The following is a 16444-nucleotide window of genomic DNA, read 5'->3' as shown; positions in this document are numbered from 1 at the left end:
CTGCAGCGAGCCCCAGGCATTTTATGTCTCCACTTTTTTCCTGAGCAGACTGGAGGAGTTGGCCCAGAACAATAGACGACTCAGAGGTCAAGGCTTGAATGCAACACAGTTTTAATAAGTTTAAAGAAGAAAAGGAGATGGCTCACAGAGAGCACCAGGAGCCGCCACTAAGATGGAGCTCCCATGTGCTGCTCTTTGCACTGCTCCGCGGAGGAAGGAAGGACAACAAGTCCATATTAGCCTTGGGAAGAGAAGGACAGAAAAGGAGAGGAGAGTAGAACAAGGAAGCGATGGTCCAAGGCTGTGAATACAATTTTCTGAAGCTCTATCTCCTGCCCAAAACCGTGCTTTGAAGTCTTGGACATTCTTGCTGAAAGACATTGCCAGCAGCTTTAGCAGGGACGACATCTGCTGCCACCATAGCAGTTGGTGATGCAGGAGATGTCAAAGCCCCCGGAGCTGATGGGCACTCCGCCACAGCTGAGGATGTTGCCAACAGCAGCAGAGGTGGAGGATCCCACCACGGTGTTCTGTGGGAAGGAGCTGAGGATGGGCCCAGGCAGGGTCACCAGCACAGCAGGCGGCTCAATGGCAACGTGGGAGCTCTGGCACTGCCTGACACAGCACTCATTGCAGCTGTTGGCCAGCGGGCAGGGGCCGCAGGGCTGGCAGCAAGGGTCGCAGGGCTTGCAGCAGGACATGGCTCGGGGTCACAGGTGCACCTGGCACAGAGGGCAGGGAGAAGCACAAAGTGAGGACACACGAGAAGCAGCACTGCACCCAAACGCCCTGCAGCCCAGGCACCTCCTGGCCCACACTGCAGTGCCCAGCTCAAAGCCCAGGAGCCACCTCAGCCAAGTCCCAGCCTCTCTCTGCCTGCACAAGACCTTCTCTCCCCTGTCCTCTCCCAGCAGAAGCAGCTCCCAGCCCTGGGCTATGACAGCCCCTCTCAGCTGAGACCTCCAGCCAGGCAAGAGCTGCTCTTGAAGCAGCAGCAGGAGGAGGAGAAGAGGCTTCCCACTCACCTGGTTCCTGAGGAGTAGGAGGTGAGAGAAGTGGATGAGAGAGCAGAGACTTGGGCTGCCTTTTATAGCAGTCCTGGCCTGCCTCAGGCCCAGAGGCACCTTAGTGGAAGCAGTAATTTTCTGACCAGCTCATGTCAAATGGGCACCATCCCAGCTAATGGTAGGGGCTGTGTCCTGGTTTCCTGCACTGCTGCCTTTTCATTTCCTGGCTAATTCCGCGTGCCTTCCTATATGAAGTTCTCCTTCTGTGAATGTTGGGATGTGAGGTTATATGATTTCCTGGGCAGAAAGACGTCAGCACAGGCAGAAGACTCTGATCAAGGGCCAGTGGCATCCCATGTAGACACCTGATGTTTACCTGTGTCATTCCTGTGGGTTTGTTTTTGTCGAAGTTGTCAGCAAATGGGCTTCACTCTTGTGTTTCACTTCCACATGCCCCAGGACTCCCATGTGTGGGGTCATACTATATCTCCACAGCAGAGTTCCCAGCTGGTTATGTTTCTTGGCCTTATATGAGAGTACAGATTTTTGTTTGCCTCCTTGCAAATATCTGTAAGCACACCTGTGTCTGTCTGAGCTCGGGAACCCTCCTCCTGAGGGCATGTGCAGGTCATGGCCAGGGGACTCTCCCCTGGGTGTGTCCTTGAGCCCCACAGTGTTGCCCGTTGCACTTCTAGAAGGAGCCAATTTGCAGCTGAATGGTTCAGCCTTTGGCCTTGTAGAGAAGTGTCCATGGGACTTAAACACAGCCTCTGCCTCCTACACCCTTCCTTTCTTGCTTTATATTCAGGGAGAAAGGCCAGTAAATCCTGCTGTAGGCTCTCATTCCAGAATCAACCCTTTCTGGTGCAGTGTTGCTGGTGATCAAGATGGGACACAGCCCTCTCATGTCAGTGCCAATGCAAGATGCACTTCTACAGCTCAGCAACCTGGTGCTGAGGCAAAGTTGAGACCTTTCTACAAGTATGTCTTGAACTGAAGGCACAATGTTCATAGTTTGCTTCTCTGTGAGATGTAGGAGAGTTTCTCTGGAGGAGTAAACAGATTTGAGTCAAAACCCTTGGGTTTTCTAGCCCAGGTTTTCTACATACCCCCCTCAAAAAACTGAATCTCAGGGCCTAGCAGTTCTGCCTTGGGAGCAAGAAGATGTGACTTAGGACAAACTGGTGAATTCCTGCTTCATTTTCTTATGCAGGTCTGGCAGTATTGCACAGAAAGAAACTGTTGCATACCAACTGCAACCCTCCATTCTGCATCCCACTGTGCTGCTTAAGGGTGGTGGAAATAGAAGAGCCAGGAACGAAGGAGAGGAAAAGAAAGAAAAATAGGTGGGGATGGAGTAAAGGCATTTTAGTGCTTTTTTTTTTTTTTTCTTGCAATAGGATGAATGTTCTCCAAGTCAAGTCTGGTTTTTCCTCTGATGGTAATGGTGAGTAATCCCACTGTTTTTACCTTAACTCACAACCTTTTTCAAGTTACTTTCCCATGACCCATAAAAGATGGAGAGTGAGACAGCAGCTGGGTGCGTCTGAAAGCTAGTTAAGGTCTCTGTTGTTTTGTAACAATTATGATAATGAGAAGTGTCTTTAGTGTTTTTCATTTACATGGGATTTTTCTGATTTCTATGTGTGCCAGCAGGAGCAAATCTCTTTCTCCCACTGTTCCCCTCAGAGGACAGTGGGCAATGCTGTCATTTTACTTTTGTGCTTGTGGCGCACCCTTTCTTGCAGGACATGTTGAGTGAGGATCCAGACAGGAAAGGACCACACTGTCCCAGTTTAGAGGCAAGTTTAGGAGAAAAACACTCTGGAATGAGTGTTTAGTCTAAAAAAATAGTTCCAGTAATCACTTTCCACCAACAAGAAATGAATGCTAGTGAATGAAAGTGAAGAAAACCCCAACCATTTATTGACAGAGTGCCCACACAGCATGGGAAAAGGTAAATAAATGGTAGATATTGAACTGTCAGACCTTGCTCCCCTCCTCCCCCCCTCCACCAGAACAAAAACCCAAAATGCCAGGGAAAAAAAAAAAAAAAAAAAAAAAGACCACAACGGTTTGTCATGTGGTGGGGAGAAAGATGGTGCTGGCTCCTTTCTCAGGGAAAAAAAAGTAAAAAAAAATTCATGCATCTTCTTGGGAAAACAGATGGGAACCTACTGAATCTCTGGTTTTGGTCCCCCCTTCACAGCAGATAAAGCAGGTGGGCTTTCTGTGCTTTGTCTCTCCAGCTCAGCTTTCTCCAAAGTCCAGGGCCAAAACAGAGCGGCCCCTCACGTTTCCCACCACCAGTCCTGGTCAACTCCTGTCCTGCTGGTCATTCTCACTGATCTTGGACCGAAAGCAAACCCTGCAGTTCACTTCAAAAAAGCTGCTGAAGAATTGCTGCAGCAGCTTCTCTAAGGCCAGGGAAAGGAAAAAAACTTCTTGCCTAAACTAACAAAAAAACAAGCTGACCAAGCAAAAAAATCAGTGTGCCAAGCACTCCTGATGTTTGGGGAGTGGGCTTGGAAAAAGTCGAACACCTGAAGGCTCCCCCCTCCCCTGTGACCCACCTTAGAGATAAAGCAACTATTTTTGGACGTGAAGCAGATGATAAGGGAATAGACTTAATCATGGTAAAACCACCCCAAGACACACACAGTGCCAGAAGCTGGAATGCAGTAGATTTTAGTGAGTCTAAAGAGAAAAATAAATTTTGGAGAGGAGGCAAGATTAAAAAAAACTCAGCATGGACAGCTGAAGGTCAGTCCCCAACAGAGACAGAAGTGAGGGAAGTCTGCCCTAGGCAAGTATTAATAAGGATCAAGGCTAACGGCAGCAGAAAATAAAAAAAGGAAAAAGTGGGAAAGGAGAAAGCAGAGCAAAGAAATGAGAGGCAACACCCTTTGAAGCAGGAGAGACAAATGTTTAGTCCTTCTGAAAGCCACGGCCTCAAAATCCTTATTTGGAGTCTGGAATCATATTCAGAGCCCCTTGTCTGGGCTTTCATTGAAGTCTTTACCAAGGAGGGCATCTCCTGCTGCAATCGTAGCAGTTGGTGATGCATAAGATGTCAAAGGCTCCGTAGCAGATGGGCACACCCTCAGAACTGAGGATGCTGCCAAGAGCAGCAGAGGTGAAGGATCCAGTCACTACAAGACACCACACACTCAGCCTCCCGTTCCTTCTCTGCAGGAACCCGGAGAGGGCCACGGCACCCACATCTCACAAGGACAATCCCAAAGCCAGACCATCCCTTTGATGCCACCTCCAGGCAGCCTTGGGGCCCCCAGCTGTTTCCCAGTGTCCTTGTTCCTGCCTCATGGGGAGGCTTGGAGGTGACAGGCTTCTGGTGGCTCTGTGGGGATGGGGCAGTCCAGTGGCCACAGTGGCCTTTGGCCAGAGCCAGGAGCTGTGGGGAAATGATGCTGTCAAAGAGAATGAGTCAAGTGGAGAAAAACAATTGACCTTGTCTGGGCGGCGGAGGCCGGAAGATGGGAGAATTTCTCCTCTCCCACATCCAGAAGGGGAAAGGGTGGCAGACTCCACCACATTGGGAGGCTGGTTTTGGCTCTTTCCTCATGCTTAGTTGATCCTGTGACACCACTCAGCCCTGCCTGTCTGGTTAGAAGCTGAGCAGAAGGCTACTAATGTGAGAGAGGTGTTTGAAGAGTGGAGGTTGTGGACTATCCCCAGGCACTGCTGTTTCCCATTCCCACTCCTGTGAGCTTTGACATCATCTTCTCATGATGATCACTATTTTGGGGAAGCCAGGGATTTGTTTGGGAGCTCCAATAGGAAAGGCACACGGTAATGGCCACCAGGAATTGTCCACCCTTGTCTTCCTCCACCTTTTGTCCTGAGCTGAATGGAAGATTTCTCACACAAGGAAGAAGAAAGCAGAGGGCCAGGTTTGGATGCAAAACAACTTTATTGAGTCTAAGGAAGAGAAGAAGGTAGCACAAAGAGGATATTAGGAGAAGCCAGCGGGGTGCAGTGGGGGTGTCCATTTGCTGGGCCTGAAGAGGGACAGAGGGAGGCAAACAGGTCCCACTAGGCTGGCACTGGGTGGTGCTGACAAGAAATGAAGGGAAGAGAAGAGAGTGGAAGAAAACAGCAGCAAACCAAGGGCACAAATCCATTGTTCCAAAGATCCATCTTCAGTGCAGCTCCACATTTGAAGATTCTGCAGGTTCTTGCCCAAGGATGTTGGAGGCAGATTTAGCAGGGAGGACAGCATCTGCTGCCATAGCAGTTGGTAATGCAGGAGATGTCAAAGCCCCCAGAGCTGATGGGCACTCCGCCACAGCTGAGGATGTTGCCAACAGCAGCGGAGGTGGAGGATCCCACGGCGGTGTTCTGTGGGGAGGAGCTGAGGATGGGCCCGGGCAGGGTCACCAGCACAGCAGGCGGCTCAATGACAATGTGGGAGCTCTGGCACTGCCTGACACAGCACTCATTGCAGCTGCTGGCCAGCGGGCAGGGGCCGCAGGGCTGGCAGCAAGGGTCGCAGGGCTGGCAGCAGGACATGGCTCGGGGTCACAGGTGCACCTGGCACAGAGGGCAGGGAGAAGCACAAAGTGAGGACACACGAGAAGCAGCACTGCACCCAAACGCCCTGCAGCCTCGTGCACCTCCTGGCCCACACTGCAGTGCCCAGCTCAAAGCCCAGGAGCCACCCCAGCCAAGTCCCAGCCTCTCTCTGTCTGCACAAGACCTTCTCTCCCCTGCCCTCTCCCAGCAGAAGCAGCTCCCAGCCCTGCGCTATGACAGCCCCTCTCAGCTGAGACCTCCAGCCTGGCAAGAGCTGCTCTTGAAGCAGCAGTAGGAGGAGGAGAAGGGGCTTCCCACTCACCTGGTTCCTGAGGAGTAGGAGGTGAGAGAAGTGGATGAGAGAGCAGAGACTTGGGCTGCCTTTTATAGCAGTCCTGGCCTGCCTCAGGCCCAGAGGCACCTTAGTGGAAGTCATAATTTTCTGACCAGCTCATGTCAAATGTGCACCATCCCAGCTGATGGTAGGGGCTGTGTCCTGGTTTCCTGCACTGCAGCCTCTATTTCCTGGCTTCTGCCCTGTGCGTTCCTATCTGAAGACTCCTTCTCGGGCCAGGATGAGACGTCCAAGCAGTTCCAGGATATAAACACGTCAGAGTAGGCAGAATGCTGGGATGGTGGTCTGGTGGCATTCCGTGCAGACACATGACCTGAACCTGTGGCATTCCTGTGGGTTTCTTTGTGGCAAAGTACTCAGGGCATCACTCTCATTCTTCCTCTATCGCTGCCCATCTCTCCCGCATCTCTTTGTGGCATCCCATGAGTTTTCACATGCAGCCTGTTTTCCTGGCCCATTTGGGGAATGGATAGGGGACATAAGGTATTCTTTGTGGTCTTGCTTCCCCTCTAATACAACTCCCTTTGGTCAGCAGTCCATGCCTGCTTCTGCAGCTCGTTCCTGCTCTTGCCCTGGGCTGGATTAGCAGCTGTGCTCGGTGGCCCTTGGCTGGATGGATGGTGCCCAGCAAGTTGCTTTATCAATCCCCTTCCTTCCTCCAGGGAACAGAGCAGATAAATCAGAGAACAATTTGAAACTTGATAGAAGGGAGTTTGCTCAAGCAAAAGTGAAAGGTTATGCATGCACAAGTACACTAGGGAAAAAGAAAATTCATGGCCTCCTTCGTCAGGAAATGATGGCTGGCAGTTTCCCAGGAAGCAGGGCTTCCTCCTGTGTTCTCCTTGCTCACAAGGAAAAACTTGGTAACTAAGGCTGCAGAAATGGGCTTTGTGAGAAGCATGCAGTGTCTCCAGCCATGTCTGACTGAGTCAGCTCCAGCTGTGTCCAAAGGGGACTCAGACCGGCCCAACACTGAGCACATTTGTCACACTGCTGATGCCTCTGGGAAAGCAGATTTCATTAGAAATGGTTTGGCCTGGAAGGCAACTTCAAGACATTTCTTTCCATTCCTCCCGCCCTTAACAGTTGGGCACCCACTAAAGCAGCTTGCTCAAAGCAGTGTTGCACCTTATCTTGCACACTTGCAGTGCTGAGCATCCAAAACCTTTCTGGGCAATTTAGTACCATGCCCCACCGTCCTCACAGAGAGGGACATGTTTGTGAGCTCCAAGGGAAAGGGAACTGACAAAATTGAACTGAAAAAAACTGCACCGAGAATGTTGCAGAGATGGCAATGCTGGGCTTCCTCCACCTTTTTGCAAGTGAGCAAACTGGAAGAGTTGCCACAGAAGGAAGGACAAATCACAGGCCAAGGTTTGAATGCAGAAGCAACTTTATTGAGTCAAAAGAAGAAAAGGAGGAGGCTCAGAGAGGGCACCCGAGGGCAGCAACTCAGATGCACCAGTGATGTCTGACATCCTGGCCTGCCAAGGGAAGGAGGCCAACAGTCCCACTAGGCTGGCATTGAGTGTTGCAGACAGGAAAGGAAGGGAAGAGAGAAATGAGAGCAGGAGAAGAAGAAGAAGGAAACACCAGTCTGAAGCTCTAAATCCAATGTCTTAAGTTCTGACTTCATTCCAGCAGCATGTCCTGAGGTCTTGGAGGTTCTTGCCTAAGGATGTCGGCAGCAGCATTTTTAGCAGGGACGACAACATCTGCTGCCACCATAGCAGTTGGTGATGCAGGAGATGTCAAAGCCCCCGGAGCTGATGGGCACTCCCTCAGAGCTGAGGATGCTGCCAACAGCAGCGGAGGTGGAGGATCCCACGGCGGTGTTCTGTGGGAAGGAGCTGAGGATGGGGCCGGGCAGGGTCACCAGCACAGCAGGCGGCTCAATGACAACGTGGGAGCTCTGGCACTGCCTGACACAGCACTCATTGCAGCTGCTGGCCAGCGGGCAGGGGCCGCAGGACTGGCTGCAAGGGTTGCAGGGCTGGCACTGCTGGCACTTCTCAGAGCAGGACATGTCTGGAGCCTGGCGCCGCACCTGGCACAGAGGGCGGGGAGGAAGCAGAGCACACGCACACCTGAGACACAGCCCGCAAGGCACCCCCAGCAGGACAAGGCCCCCGCTGCCTGCGGAGCTCCAGGCTGTGCAGGCCCAAGCTGGGCATCCTTGGCCTGAGCCCAGCACGGTCCTTCCGAGCTCAGCCAGGCCCAGCTGTGCTCCTGCCTAACCTGGATGAAAATCAGCACCTCAGCCCAGCCTCAGCCTCTGGCCAGAGCACACGGTCTCCCCTCTGCCCACACCACCACCACTGCAGAACACCCCCAGGAGGACAAGGAGCAGGAACAAGGGCCAGAAAGCTCAGTGCTGTTGTGGAGAGGGTGGAGGAGAAAGAGGCTTCCAACTCACCTGGTTCGCAAGGAGAAGGAGGTGACAGAAGTGGTTGAGAGAGCCACCAGTTAGGCTGCCTTTTATCCTGGCCCCACAGTGCCTCAGGGCCCACAGTTTGTGCTGTGCAAGTGACAATATTCCTGCATGATCCCAAATGAACGGAAACATCTCTGGGAATGGTATGGCATGAGTTGGTTTTTCCTTCTACAATGACTTTGCATTTCCTGGCTCACATCATTCCCATTCCCTCATGGACACTTCTTCTGAATGCTGGTATGTGAGATCCCATGTTTCCTGGGGCCAAGGATGTGTCAGTGCGAGTAAGAGACGTGAAATAAGTGGATAAAGCATCACAAGGAGCCCGGTGATTCCAGCCTGAGGCATTCTTTTGGATATTTTCTGTTCCTGCTGGCTGCAAGGGCCTCCTCTGCTCTCAGCCCTCCAGTCTTTTGCTCACCACCTAATGGCTCCTCTATGTGATTTGTCCTTTTAATGAAACCTCTTGGTCTTCCTCCTCGGCCTTCACAGTGCAGGAGACTCCCGTAGCACTGCTGCCTCCGTGTCTGTGCTGCTTGGGGTTCCCAGAATCTGCTCTGACTGGGAGCTTCCCAGCACCTCCTCAGTCACATCCCTTCCTAAGGCCTCTGCCCCGTGTGCTGCCCCGCAATAATGTGCGTGGCAGCGTGGCTGTGCCCCAGTGTGTGCGAGTGTCTGCACATGCCTGTGCTTGTGCCCTGCTGGGAACAGCCCCTGAGAGCCTCTGGCCTGCACGGGGATGGTCGTGCACAGGGCAGGGCAATTGTGTGCAACCCCCCTGCCCGTGTGCCTGTGCCCGTCTGCTGGGCTCCGTGCCTCTGGGGTCATCTCTGAGCACACCTGGGCAGGCTGGCAGTGTGGCAGTGCCCCTGTGTGTGTGTCCACAGCTGGGCCTGAGCTGAGCTCTCAGCCCAGCCCTTGCAAGCCCCGTAGGGCCTTCCCTGCCCAGCAGTGCCAGCCACTCCCACACACTCAGCCTCCCGTTCCTTCTCTGCAGGAACCTGGAGAGGGCCACGGCACCCACATCTCACAAGGACAATCCCAAAGCCAGGCCATCCCTTTGATGCCACCTCCAGGCAGCCTTGGGGCCCCCAGCTGTTTCCCAGTGTCCTTGTTCCTGCCTCATGGGGAGGCTTGGAGGTGACAGGCTTCTGGTGGCTCTGTGGGGATGGGGCGGTCCAGTGGCCACAGTGGCCTTTGGCCTGAACCACTAGGTATAGAAATTGATGTTGTTAAAGAGAGTGAAGCACCTGGAGAAAGTGTTTGACCCTTTCTGGGCGGTGGTGGCCAGAAGATGGAAGAGTTGCTCATCTGCGACACCGAGAATGGAAAACAGTGGGAGCTTCCAGGAAGGTGGGAGGATGGTTTTGATTCTGTCCTCAATCTTAGTGTAGCCTACAGTTTTATGTAAAATAGGCTTCAGGATCATGAGAGAAATGTAGGAAACTTAAATGGCAAATCAGTTGGAATATGTGGACATAGGTGTTTCATTTGGAAATTCAAATGTGAACGGTAAAAATGCGTTTCTCCTTGGCATACCTCCAATCCTGCTTGTTCAGGTCCATCATCTGGCATGACTACTGTATTCATGCTGTGCCAGGTACTCTGAGTAACTTTCTTGCTTTGTTGCTGCAGCAGTATTTCCTTGGGGAAACTAAGTGGAGTGAAATCAAGGCACACGCAGAAATACACACTCTGATCCACTCCATTTATATATTGTTGCGCTGAGAGCGATGTCCAAAGACAACAATATCATAGACAGAGCAGGTCAAGTAATGTTGGACAGTGCTTCCTACTTCATGCCCAGAGCCTCAGGGGCCACGATGGGGGTGCTGGAGTTGGATTTGGGAAACTGGGCTTCCCTGGCAGCACAGAGCACCTCTCCTCCAGTGGCTACTGAAGAGCCTGGCTACAGTTCCACGTGGAGTGTGAAATGTTCACTGCACAGGGTGGGCAAGTGGGGCCATTCCCACACCCTTCTTTTGTTTCTTCAGAAAGGCATTGTTTTGTCTAAAGATGCATCTTTGTGCCAGTCTGAGCAGTGAGCCAGGACTATGTGAGGAATGTGTCAAATCCCAATCCAGCAGCCACTGCAACCCCTCTGCATGTGTCAGAGATGACCAAGGTGCTGGAGAACCTGTGCTATGAGTGATGATGCGGAGCCTTTTCTCTCTAGAAAGTAAAAGGTTTTGGAGAACGCCATCCAGTTTTCCAGCAGTTCAAGGATTCCAACAAAAAGGATGGGGCCGCTTTCATTCCAAGGATTCCCATGGGAAGCGAGGGTCATTTGCCAGGAGTGCACTTGTTCAAGAACACAATGCTCCATGGTACCTCCCCAACAGGGGAAGAATGCCTGTGAGCAAGACTTCTCCACTGTGGCCTTCTCTCTACTGCAGTGGACATTCCTGCCAGGAATCTTTTCTGGTGCAGGCTCCTCATGGGGTCACAGCTTCTTTCATGGTAGATTCACCTGCAAAGGGCCCCAGAGGTTACGTGGGGTCGTGTGTTGGAGACAGACACATGACACCACACACTGAGAGTCACCAGCAAACAGCAGCAGTTTATTAGGGAAGGCTCTTCATGTAGGGGGGTTGAAACTCCAGGTTAAAACAGCTGACTGGTTGAGATCACTCTCTGCGCAGATGTCTGGCTAGTGATGTGCCTGCATCTAAGCTTGAACAGGGTTGGCTGAGGGTCCCCTGTATAGGTTTGAATCCAACCCATCATACGGTGACACCACAGAACAGCTGACCCCAATCAGCCCATCTGTGTGGGTGCTGCCAACCCCAACCTATGAAACCCCGCAGTCCTGTGTGTCTGGACAGCAGCTGGGCAGAACAGTAAATGTGGGGGAGGTGTCAGAAAAGAGGAGGCTGTGGGCTGTCCCCAAGCATTGCTGATTCCCACGCACCCCTTTCACCCCCCATTTCTGTCAAGTTGGAGAACCATCTTCCCCCCCTGGTAGTTGTAGTGGAGTACTGAGGGATGTGTTTGTGAGCTTCAAGGGAAAAGGCATAAAGTAAAATCCACTGCAGGGAGTTCCAAGCTCTGCTTCCTCCACCTTTTGCCCTGAGCACACTGGAAAAGTTGACACAGAAGGAGAGAGAATCAGAGGCCAAGGCTTGGATGCAAAACAACTTTATTGACTCTATGCAAGAAAAAGGAGGTGGTTCCCAGAGAGCACCAGGAGCAGCCACTGAGGTGCATTTGGGGTGTCCCTCTGCCTGCCCTCCAGACAGAAAGAAGGAGGAAGGCCTAGAGGTCCCACTAGGCGGGCACTGAGTGCTGGTGACAGGAAAGGAATGGAAGAGAAAAAAGAGAAGACAAGAAGGAAACAAAAGTCATAAGTCCTACATTTAATGTCCCAAAATTCTGTCTTCATTCCAGCTCCACATGCTGAGGGCTTGGAGGTTCTTGCCTGAGGATATTGCCAGCAGCTTTAGCAGGGACGACAACATCTGCTGCCACCATAGCAGTTGGTGATGCAGGAGAGGTCAAAGCCCCCGGAGCTGATGGGCACTCCGCCACAGCTGAGGATGTTGCCAACAGCAGCGGAGGTGGAGGATCCCACGGCGGTGTTCTGTGGGAAGGAGCTGAGGATGGGGCCGGGCAGGGTCACCAGCACAGCAGGCGGCTCAATGACAACGTGGGAGCTCTGGCACTGCCTGACACAGCACTCATTGCAGCTGCTGGCCAGCGGGCAGGGGCCGCAGGGCTGGCAGCAAGGGTCGCAGGGCTGGCAGCAGGACATGGCTCGTGGTCACAGGTGCACCTGGCACAGAGGGCAGGGAGAAGCACAAAGTGAGGACACACGAGAAGCAGCACTGCACCCAAACACCCTGCAGCCCAGGCACCTCCTGGCCCACACTGCACTGCCCAGCTCAAGGCCCAGGAGCCACCTCAGCCAAGTCCCAGCCTCTCTCTGTCTGCACAAGACCTTCTCTCCCCTGCCCTCTCCCAGCAGAAGCAGCTCCCAGCCCTGGGCTATGACAGCCCCTCTCAGCTGAGACCTCCAGCCAGGCAAGAGCTGCTCTTGAAACAGCAGCAGGAGGAGGAGGAGAAGAGGCTTCCCACTCACCTGGTTCCTGAGGAGTAGGAGGTGAGAGAAGAGGATGAGAGAGCAGGGACTTGGGCTGCCTTTTATAGCAGTCCTGGCCTGCCTCAGGCCCAGAGGCACCTTAGTGGAAGCAGTAATTTTCTGACCAGCTCATGTCAAATGTGCACCATCCCAGCTAATGGTAGGGGCTGTGTCCTGGTTTCCTGCATTTCTGCCTTTTCATTTCCTGGCTTTTGCCCTGTGCGTTCCTATCTGAGGACTTCTGTTAGGGCTGGGATGAGAGGCCCAAGAATTTCCGGGATATAAACTCATCAGCACAGACTGACTGCTCGGATCATGGTCTGGTGGCATTCCATGAGGTCACATTATGTATCTCAATTCCTCCCTACTGGGTCAGCCTTCTGTCAACAGTCTATGCACGTTTCTCCACCACATTCTTGCTCTTCCGCTGTGCTGTGTTTTGCTTCTCTACAGGAGCCACAGCAAGAATGCTTCTCCCAGAAAAGTGTTGCCCTACCTCCCTAGGGTCCCTTCTCCAGCCACATGCTGGTCTTTCTCACCATATATTCTTTACTGACAATCCTTGCTTATTATTACCATCTCTGCTGCGTTGACCTTGGCTGGATGGCCAGTGCTCTACAGCCACACTATCACTCCAACTTCTGAAGTGGACAGGGAATTAAAACCGAGGTGCAAAAAAAATTTGAGGTGCGAGGTAAGGCGGTTGGCGGCAGTAACACTTCCATAATACTTTCCTCTTGAAATTTTGCTTCACACTGTGATGGATCCTGTCCCTTGTGTAATAGCTGAATGATTTGGAAGCTGGGGAAGAAGGCTGAAGGAATGGGCTCTGTGTCATTGAAGAGTCCCACCATGTCTGACTGAACCAGCTCCAGCTGTGTCCAAAAGGGACTCAGCGCTGCTGAGCCCAACACAGAGTACATCTGTCACACTGCTGATGCCTCTGTGGAAGCATATTTCATTGGGAATGGTTTCGTTTGGGAGGAAAGGGTTAAACTCAGAAGAATTAGGAGGATGATTGTAGGCTCAAGTGACCTTGCAGCTGAGAATGCCACAGCCTGGAGAGTATCAGTGTGGGAAACAGCAAAAGCATGCCCACTACTGCTTTTACCTGTGTTTTGAGAAGTAGAATCTCTGTGTAGAGACAATGCCAGTGTTGGGAGAGACTTGGAGGCCCTCTCACAGATGTGCTTGAGTTCCCTGTTTTGGGAGAGGTAAGATCAAAGCTCAGAGATCACAAAAAGCCCAGGGAGATCACAGCACTGGTGTAAAGAGGAGCCCTGCTAGCAAGGACTGAACCAAAGGGGAAAAATATTCCCATTTGTGCATCTCCACCTAAGCGTTCCTTTGGTCTTTTCTGTGGAGAGAGGCAAAGAAATAAGTTTGCTCTTTGCCTTTCTACCATGGTTTTGTGGTTGTTCCATCTACCTGACAGTGTCAACTCCAAATCTTGAGATGGAAGGGAACCTAAACAACATTTTCTTTCATTTGCAACACTCCACCCACCCCACAAAATATGGACAAGGATGGCACCCCCAAAATCAAGTGGCTCAAAGTCCTCAGCAACCTTGCCTTAACATTTCCAGGAATGAGAAGAAATTTCTCTGTGCAACTTGTTCCAGTGCCGCATCACCCTCAATGTCAGGGTATCCGTGTCAGCTCCAATGAAAAGGGCACAAGGAAAACCCATAGCAGTGAGTCCTGCTCTCTGCTTTTCCCACTTTCTCCTGAGGTGACTGGATGAGTCCTCAGAGATAAAGGAGAAAAAATAGGCCCAAGGGTGGATGCAAAAAGAAATTTATTGAGTCTAAAGAAGAAAAGATGGCGATTCTCAAAGAGAACAGCAGGAGCAGCCGCTAAGATGCAGTGGGGGGTGTGTGTCTGCCCAGACTGCAGGACAGAGGGAGAGGAGGGGTGGGGGGACAGACCCACTAGGATGGCATTGGCAGGTGGCGACAGGAAAGCAGAGAGCAGAAGAACGAACTTATAGGAAAAGAGTCAAAATTCCATGTTCCAATATATTGTCTTCATTCCAGCAGCATGTCCTGAGGTCTTGGAGGTTCTTGCCTAAGGATGTCGGCAGCAGCATTTTTAGCAGGGACGACAACATCTGCTGCCACCGTAGCAGTTGGTGATGCAGGAGATGTCAAAGCCCCCGGAGCTGATGGGCACTCCCTCAGAGCTGAGGATGCTGCCAACAGCAGCGGAGGTGGAGGATCCCACGGCGGTGTTCTGTGGGAAGGAGCTGAGGATGGGGCCGGGCAGGGTCACCAGCACAGCAGGCGGCTCAATGACAACGTGGGAGCTCTGGCACTGCCTGACACAGCACTCATTGCAGCTGCTGGCCAGCGGGCAGGGGCCGCAGGACTGGCTGCAAGGGTTGCAGGGCTGGCACTGCTGGCACTTCTCAGAGCAGGACATGTCTGGAGCCTGGCGCCGCACCTGGCACAGAGGGCGGGGAGGAAGCAGAGCACACGCACACCTGAGACACAGCCCGCAAGGCACCCCCAGCAGGACAAGGCCCCCGCTGCCTGCGGAGCTCCAGGCTGTGCAGGCCCAAGCTGGGCATCCTTGGCCTGAGCCCAGCACGGTCCTTCCGAGCTCAGCCAGGCCCAGCTGTGCTCCTGCCTAACCTGGATGAAAATCAGCACCTCAGCCCAGCCTCAGCCTCTGGCCAGAGCACACGGTCTCCCCTCTGCCCACACCACCACCACTGCAGAACACCCCCAGGAGGACAAGGAGCAGGAACAAGGGCCAGAAAGCTCAGTGCTGTTATGGAGAGGGTGGAGGAGAAAGAGGCTTCCAACTCACCTGGTTCGCAAGGAGAAGGAGGTGACAGAAGTGGTTGAGAGAGCCACCAGTTAGGCTGCCTTTTATCCTGGCCTCACAGTGCCTCAGGGCCCACAGTTTGTGCTGTGCAAGTGACGATATTCCTGCATGATCCCAAATGAACGGAAACATCTCTGGGAATGGTATGGCATGAGTTGGCTTTTCCCTCTACCATGACTTTGCCTTTCTTGGCTCACATCATTACTCATGGACACTTCTTCTGAACGCTTGTATCACATGTTTCCTGGGGGCAAAGATGTGTCAGACTGGGCAATAGACACGAACTAAGTGTAGAAGGGATTTTGAGGAGGCAGCTGATGACCACATGGGGCAATATTTTGGATATTTTATATTCCTGATGCCTGCAAGGGCCCCTCCTTTGCCAGCTCTCCAGTCTTTGGATTATCTCCCTTGGCCTCTCTTGACCATGTGCCTTGTCCTTCTCTTAAAATCTCTTTGGATTCCTTCTCTGCCTGCACAGTCCCTGTGGCACCTGTTGCACTGCTGCCTGAATCACAGTGTGTGTGAATATCTGCGCAGCCATGTGCTTTTGCACTTGTGTAAACACACCCCGAGTGCTGCAGTCCTACACTGGGAGTGTTTTGCACAGGGGAGAGCACTTGTCTGCAGCCACATGCTGGGGGATTCCATTTATGCATTGCTGCACTCTGAGTGATGTCTAGAGACAACAATATTCCAGATTACAGCAAGGAAAAGTAGAAGTGTTGGTCAGTGCTTCCTAGTCCAAGTTTTGACTGGAGTTCAGAGGCTCAGGGGCCACCAAAGTGGTGCTGGAGCTGGGCTTGGGACTCTGGGCTTCCCTGGAGGCTCTGGGTGTCCTGGGGATTAAAGGCTACATGTTAGTGATTGGCAGCTCAGTTTCAGAGCTTGCTCCTTTGTCTGTATGAGCACGAGGTTTGGGGATTAAAGCAGGAAGAAGCTGAATGCCAGGATCTTAATTCTTTGAGTCCCTGCTGAAGGGAAGATGGGGTGAGCACATTCAATCCAGGGAGCCTGGAGACAACTCTCTTCATTGCTGGTACTCACTAGAGTGGGGTTTGGCCTCTATGGAACAGGGGTCGGAGCTTTCCATGACCACATCTTCTTATTCAGAGCACCTGTCCTCCTGGAAGAATTGAAGGACTGTGCCTGGTATCTGCTCCATAGGGAGAGGCAATTGGTCTCTGCATGGGATGTGGAAGGAAGGC

General features: G+C 52.4%; 4 protein-coding genes across 4 annotated transcripts; all 4 read right to left on the bottom strand.

The window, feature by feature from the left end:
• Positions 1-379: 379 nt before the first annotated feature.
• Positions 380-891, bottom strand: LOC128819631 (feather keratin Cos1-2-like). The gene has a single exon (XM_053999875.1). The coding sequence runs from the start codon at positions 699-701 to the stop codon at positions 393-395; it is 309 nt and encodes a 102-aa protein (XP_053855850.1). The 5' UTR covers positions 702-891; the 3' UTR covers positions 380-392.
• A 6700-nt stretch (positions 892-7591) lies between these two features.
• LOC128819604 (feather keratin Cos2-2-like) lies at positions 7592-8361 on the bottom strand. Its single transcript, XM_053999850.1, has 2 exons — positions 8312-8361; positions 7592-7942 (listed from the first exon to the last, which is right to left on the bottom strand). Exon 2 carries the CDS (start codon positions 7919-7921, stop codon positions 7592-7594), a length of 330 nt encoding a protein of 109 aa, XP_053855825.1. The 5' UTR covers positions 7922-7942; positions 8312-8361.
• A 3170-nt stretch (positions 8362-11531) lies between these two features.
• Positions 11532-12129, bottom strand: LOC128819616 (feather keratin Cos2-2-like). The gene has a single exon (XM_053999861.1). It carries the CDS (start codon positions 12078-12080, stop codon positions 11769-11771), a length of 312 nt encoding a protein of 103 aa, XP_053855836.1. The 5' UTR covers positions 12081-12129; the 3' UTR covers positions 11532-11768.
• A 2326-nt stretch (positions 12130-14455) lies between these two features.
• Positions 14456-15268, bottom strand: LOC128819605 (feather keratin Cos2-2-like). The gene is made up of 2 exons (XM_053999851.1): positions 15219-15268; positions 14456-14849 (listed from the first exon to the last, which is right to left on the bottom strand). Exon 2 carries the CDS (start codon positions 14826-14828, stop codon positions 14499-14501), a length of 330 nt encoding a protein of 109 aa, XP_053855826.1. The 5' UTR covers positions 14829-14849; positions 15219-15268; the 3' UTR covers positions 14456-14498.
• Positions 15269-16444: the final 1176 nt, after the last annotated feature.

Source organism: Vidua macroura, chromosome 27 (assembly GCF_024509145.1).
Source record: "Vidua macroura isolate BioBank_ID:100142 chromosome 27, ASM2450914v1, whole genome shotgun sequence".
NCBI classification, from domain to species: Eukaryota; Metazoa; Chordata; class Aves; order Passeriformes; family Viduidae; genus Vidua; species Vidua macroura.
This window is presented reverse-complemented; position numbering and strand designations above follow the sequence as displayed.

Excerpts from the sequence above, each read along its gene's own strand:
- LOC128819631 (XM_053999875.1), bottom strand. The coding sequence starts at position 701 with ATGTCCTGCTGCAAGCCCTGCGACCCTTGCTGCCAGCCCTGCGGCCCC.
- LOC128819604 (XM_053999850.1), bottom strand. The coding sequence starts at position 7,921 with ATGTCCTGCTCTGAGAAGTGCCAGCAGTGCCAGCCCTGCAACCCTTGC.
- LOC128819616 (XM_053999861.1), bottom strand. The coding sequence starts at position 12,080 with ATGTCCTGCTGCCAGCCCTGCGACCCTTGCTGCCAGCCCTGCGGCCCC.
- LOC128819605 (XM_053999851.1), bottom strand. The coding sequence starts at position 14,828 with ATGTCCTGCTCTGAGAAGTGCCAGCAGTGCCAGCCCTGCAACCCTTGC.